Genomic DNA, 5,618 nt, shown 5'->3' with positions numbered 1-5,618 from the left:
TGCTATATCATACAGGTTGGTCGATAAAGATACGGAATAGGTCCGCTCGGATACTCCTTGTTGTTGTTTTCTATACTCAGCAATTCCCCATTAGTAAAAAAAGTGGAGTTTCTCGAAGTAAATGTTTACACGATGCTATTATGGAGTCTTGTCTGATGGTACAGACACTACGAGAATAGCGTTTCTTTATATTCATATCCATCACAGATATCAGCGCTACGTAGAGCGAGTGCTAGGAGTATCACGCTGGTCACCCCTTACTTTGCATATGCTAGGTGGGTAGCTCGGTGAGGAGGGAAAATGTTCAACTATGTGTGAAAATTAGGAGGAAATTTCCTGAGCTCAGCTGAGGAAAGCGAACATATACTCCTCCAAGACTGATATTCTATAGAGATTTCAAACATGGCTTCCTTGGACTTTCACCCTAGTGATATGAAAAACATATTTCACGACTACTGCGTAGTGTGAATATCGCGTTTCTCACGGAGCTCACGTAAAACAGGTGAAACTCCATAAACAGAGTATTTTATTGGAGTTTCACCCGTTTAACGTGAGTACTACATGTAGAGTATAGCCAGTATATGTTTCTGCGACCGGTCGTATAATTGTTTTTCTCGAAGTAGATCGTAAAATATGTTTTTCACTTTCACACTAGTGATATGAAAAAATATAGATTTCGCATAAAACTACTGAAAAACATATACTTCCTGAAATTTTCATGTAGTATTACTTCACTTCACGTTAAACGGGTGAAATTCTATAATTTTTCATTTCACGGGGTGAAAATTAATTGTTGAACTCAGACACATGGAATCTGAGGGCGTAGCAGGAGACCCGGCGCTGACCCAACCAGCAACTCCGCTCGCTGCAAGTGATATCGCACTTATGTACGAGGCGATGGGAGTCGATCGAATTGTCACAGTGGATCTGCATGAGGGCAGTTTGGAAGGGTAAGCAAAAGGTCCCTGGTTCGAACCCTGGTAAAGGCATTTTTTATTTCAGCTGTTTCGACGTTCCTGTTACGAACATCGATCCTCTCGGGTTGCCGTTGAAATACTTCCTTGGAAAAGACCTTCATAATCCTGTTATTGTTGCCCCGGATAGCACTGCTAGTGATAGGTGGGATCAGCTTAGCGGAGCGAAGTTTTTTTTGTTATTATTTTTTTCAGAGCGTTCTTGTTCTGGCGAAGACTTCAGAATCATGGTGTTAACTGTGGGCTTGCAACGATGGTGTCAAATCGTAAGTTGGGTAGAAGGGAATTCTTATTGCTAATTTCACGCGATTTTGGTATTAATTTTGGAGGAAAATTTTGTTATTTTTTTTGTCTCTGCGAAGCACTTTGGAAACTTCAGAAAAAAAAGCAGTGACGATTGTAAATTTGTGAGGAAATTTCCTGTACACTTCTACCAAAATTTTGTATGTAAATTCCCTGGTAGGGGAAAGCGAATATTTATTTTTCCAACTGAGAAAGCAGCGTAGGAATATATGTGTTTGCTTTCCTCAACTGATCTTAGAAGTTTCCTCACTAATTATAGAAGTTCATATACAAATCCGAGTGAAAAATAGAAAAGTAGTTGAGTATTTCCCGAAATTTTCTCAGAATTTCCATTTTAGCACCAAGAGAAAAATGTGCATATTCTACCGCACTGGAGAGAAAGTCTAATACGTCGCTCCTAAGTAGAAATTCCTACACTATGTAGGCAAGCGACGATGAGTATACACACGCATATCTTTATAATAGTAAGATACGGAATAGGTCCGACTTCGTACCAACCGTTGTTGGAATATATGCAACTGAACTCGGGAGTTTCCTCACTGAGTATAGGACTCGGGTAAAAATGTGCGGAAATCAATGAGAATTTTCCGAAATTTCCTCAAAAATTTCATATCGTCGCTCACCATTAGGTACTACTCTGGATGAATATATGTATATACGCAAATCTTATTTTTTCAGGAAAAGCGCAGCTCGCGGAACGATCGCCCGACGAAGCTGTTACCATTATTGGAAAAGACGGAGAAGTACCAATAGCAACAACAGGAAAACCACATTTATCGGCAGATGGGACAGTATGTGCTTCGCTCCGCTGTGAAAATGGTGATTGTTTGACATTTTTGTCAGCAAGTGATAATGCCGTCTGGATGGAAGAAGTCGTTGGCGAGTCTGGTGACGAAAGATTGGCTGGTTGGCGATGGTGAGGGAATCTTAGGTTCGAGTGACTAAGATACGGATTAGGCCCATTGTGAATATTCGTATGGAAATTCTGAGAGGAAATTATTGTTGGTTTTCTGTACACTTCTCCCCTATAATTCGTATATAAACTCTTTTGAGCTCAGCTGAGGGAAGCAAACATATATTCCTCCAACACTGATACTTACATTCCCTTTTCAGTTGAAGGCCGAGACTGTATCATTGTTGACGACATCATCGACAGCGCTAAACGAATGTCTCGAACGGTGAAGGATCTACGCCAACACGGCGCGCGGAGGTAAACGATTTTTTATGGGAAAATATGAAGCACGAGATGAGAATTTTTGTTAACTCCTGAGCCCAGCAGAAGAGAGTGAATATATATTTCTGCAACACTGATATTTGCCTGTATTAAAAGGCCTTTCTCTTCGGTGACCGATCTCATAGATTTATAGTTTTATATAATAATACAAAATTCCATTGATATCGCAATATTAAACGAAATACGTGATACCACACTTATTAGTATAATTCCACAATATGAATATATTACAATAATGACGATAAATAATATAAATACAGATTTTCTACTTTTTTTCGTATTTCATCGATAATTTTTCTTCTTTTTAGTTTAATTTCACAAAATTTCGTTCTATTTTTTCACGAAAGAACACAGTGGGATTTGCCAAACTCTACCCAAAAAAAGAAAACCTCTGCAGGGGCTAATAAACTTGTTAATGATTTTTAGGATTTACATGTACGCCACTCACGGCGTGTTGTCACCAGCAGCGATGGAGCGCATTAATCGTCGAGGAGTTACTGAAGTTGTTATCACCAACTCGCTTCCTTTTCCTGAGCACGCACGGAAAAGCGAAAAAATAAGAGTGAGAAAATTCGTGAATTGATCGATTATTATTTGAAAATTTTCAGGTCCTTTCTTTGGGTCAAGTCTTAGCGGAAGTGATGTTGCGTATTTACGAGGAAAAATCGGTGTCGCAAATGTTTTGGGTGAGTTTTTGTGAATTGTTGGTAACCATCACGATTGGATTTTTAGGATAATCAGAAGAAAGAAGGAAGCAAACGCCCAAGCGGAACGGCTACAGTTTAATGTTCCTCACATTCGATTGTGTACTGGAAAGGACCGCTTTGTGTTAATAGTCAGTATAACGCAGGAAAAGGAAAAAATAGTGACAGTTCTGGATCAACTCCGAAGTGTGATCCGCCAAGTACTTTCAATTAACTTTATATCGCGTTTTCCACATTGAGTATTACACCACTTCACGTTGAACGGGTGGAACATCTTTATCTACCAACTCTCCCCACTGGCGTGACAAAACGCTCAACACAGTCACCATAATCGTAGCACAGTTCCTCTCCTGAGCGATCACTGATAAAAAAATCAGTACATGATTCTCATTGGAATCCATTTGCATTCAAGTTGGAATAAAAAACATTTCTTCGCACCAACTTGTTTCTCCATAAGTTGTACTAGGCTTGTCACTAATATAGTGACAGTTCTGGATGACCATTCTTGTTGGACTCGCCTTACTGTTACATGAATTTCTATTTGCTAATCTTTTGACAACAACAAGAGAGTAAGGGAAAATGATCCATCTTTTGCTGACCCAGAACTGTCACTATTTCTTCCTTTTCTTGACCCAGAACTGTCACTATTTTTTCCTTTTCTCGACCCAGAACTGTCACTATTTTTTCCTTTTCTCGACCCAGAACTGTCACTATTTTTTCCTTTTCTCGACCCAGAACTGTCACTATTTTTTCCTTTTCTCTTCACTTAAAACACATCACGTGCTTAATTGTGAAATTTACTTTTTCGTATCACGGGTGAAACTCAACCGATGCTCTATTTCCTTGCAGTGTACTCAATTCAACACATTCATGATTAACATGAAACTTATGAAAAAATCACAACCGGGAACTGACCCCACCAGACGCGAGAAGAGTCTCTCCAGTGACGTAGGAGGCGTCTGATGAGCACAGGAATGCCGCAGGGCCGGCCATCTCCTCCTGAGGGGAAAAGAAGACTTCTGAAAATTTTCGGAAATTATCCTCACCGGTTCTGCGATGCGCTGTAACATAGACTGATTTGTCCATAGATTTTTGGCGTTTTCGTTCTTCCATAGGAGCTCGCTGAATCTGAGAAGGAAAAAGTGTTTTTAGTACTTGTGAGTTTTCATAGGAGTTTCATCAGTTTTACGTGAAGTGGCGTAAAACTCGGTGGCAAACATTTACATATCAAATTGACACGCACTGTATTTTTCTACTCACTTTGTTCTGACAACTCCAGGAGCGAGAGCGTTGACTCGAATACCGTCAGGACCTGCAATATCAGTGGGGTTACACCCTAGTGATATGAAAAACACGACTACTGCGAATGTGAAATAGTATTCTCAACGACTTCAATTTTTTGTGATATCAACATGATAACAATGTGAATCGTTTTAGAAGCGTTTCGTAGTTTATAGTCGTATTAATCTCAAATTTGAGGAGTCTTAGATATGCATAACTTCTCGCTTCACACTGCACATTATTCCATTTTTCATATCGCTAGGGTGAAACTCCATTAATTTCGGAACATGTAGTTTCATCTCACCTAGTTCTTGCGCTAGAGCTTTCATCAGTCCAGTGAGAGCAGTTTTGGTGACACCGTAAACAGCAAGAGGCGGCATCAGGGAAAACCTGAAACGTTGATGATGATGGAAATTGTAATGCTACTCTGGAATGTCTACCAACTGGCCCTAGTATGTACGGGGTATGATCCCGTTGATCAAGCTTGTTTTGTGTTAACGCAGTGAGAGCGATTTTCAACACGCAGCGAAATATGCACATGTGTTGGTGATGATGATGACAATATGAAAATGTGGGGGGAAAGGGATATGCACATGGTCATCAACTACATGTGTTGGTGATGATGATGACAATATGAAAATGTGGGGGGAAAGGGATATGCACATGGTCATCAACTACATGTGTTGGTGATGATGATGACAATATGAAAATGTGGGGGGAAAGGGATATGCACATGGTCATCAACTACATGTGTTGGTGATGATGATGACAATATGAAAATGTGGGGGGAAAGGGATATGCACATGGTCATCAACTACATGTGTTGGTGATGATGATGACAATATGAAAATGTGGGGGGAAAGGGATATGCACATGGTCATCAACTACATGTGTTGGTGATGATGATGACAATATGAAAATGTGGGGGGAAAGGGATATGCACATGGTCATCAACTACATGTGTTAGTGATGATGATGACAATATGAAAATGTGGGGGGAAAGGGATATGCACATGGTCATCAACTACATGTGTTGGTGATGATGATGACAATATGAAAATGTGGGGGGAAAGGGATATGCACATGGTCATCAACTACATGTGTTGGTGATGATGACAATAT

At 40.0% G+C, this 5,618-nt stretch overlaps 2 protein-coding genes across 2 annotated transcripts in view; one reads left to right on the top strand and one right to left on the bottom strand.

The window, feature by feature from the left end:
• Pmar_PMAR024188 (ribose-phosphate pyrophosphokinase, putative) overlaps window positions 1–3,297 on the top strand; it is a gene marked incomplete at both ends in the record, with an annotated part of 7,180 nt that extends 3,883 nt beyond the window's left edge. Inside the window, 10 exons of the mRNA XM_002774765.1 lie at window positions 208–275; window positions 804–950; window positions 1,003–1,119; window positions 1,170–1,240; window positions 1,956–2,020; window positions 2,121–2,193; window positions 2,391–2,487; window positions 2,938–3,073; window positions 3,120–3,197; window positions 3,244–3,297. Of these exons, the coding sequence (XP_002774811.1) occupies window positions 208–275; window positions 804–950; window positions 1,003–1,119; window positions 1,170–1,240; window positions 1,956–2,020; window positions 2,121–2,193; window positions 2,391–2,487; window positions 2,938–3,073; window positions 3,120–3,197; window positions 3,244–3,297 (906 nt within the window). The remainder of the gene's footprint in view (window positions 1–207; window positions 276–803; window positions 951–1,002; window positions 1,120–1,169; window positions 1,241–1,955; window positions 2,021–2,120; window positions 2,194–2,390; window positions 2,488–2,937; window positions 3,074–3,119; window positions 3,198–3,243) is intronic.
• An 815-nt stretch (window positions 3,298–4,112) lies between these two features.
• Pmar_PMAR024187 (short-chain dehydrogenase, putative) overlaps window positions 4,113–5,618 on the bottom strand; it is a gene marked incomplete at both ends in the record, with an annotated part of 2,413 nt that continues 907 nt past the window's right edge. Inside the window, 4 exons of the mRNA XM_002774764.1 lie at window positions 4,113–4,214; window positions 4,262–4,343; window positions 4,476–4,527; window positions 4,801–4,886. Of these exons, the coding sequence (XP_002774810.1) occupies window positions 4,113–4,214; window positions 4,262–4,343; window positions 4,476–4,527; window positions 4,801–4,886 (322 nt within the window). The remainder of the gene's footprint in view (window positions 4,215–4,261; window positions 4,344–4,475; window positions 4,528–4,800; window positions 4,887–5,618) is intronic.

This window comes from Perkinsus marinus (assembly GCF_000006405.1).
Source record: "Perkinsus marinus ATCC 50983 genomic scaffold scf_1104296957478, whole genome shotgun sequence".
Taxonomy (NCBI): Eukaryota; Perkinsozoa; order Perkinsida; family Perkinsidae; genus Perkinsus; species Perkinsus marinus.
The sequence above is the reverse complement of the archived record's forward strand: the minus strand, read 5'-3'. Positions and strand labels throughout refer to the sequence as shown.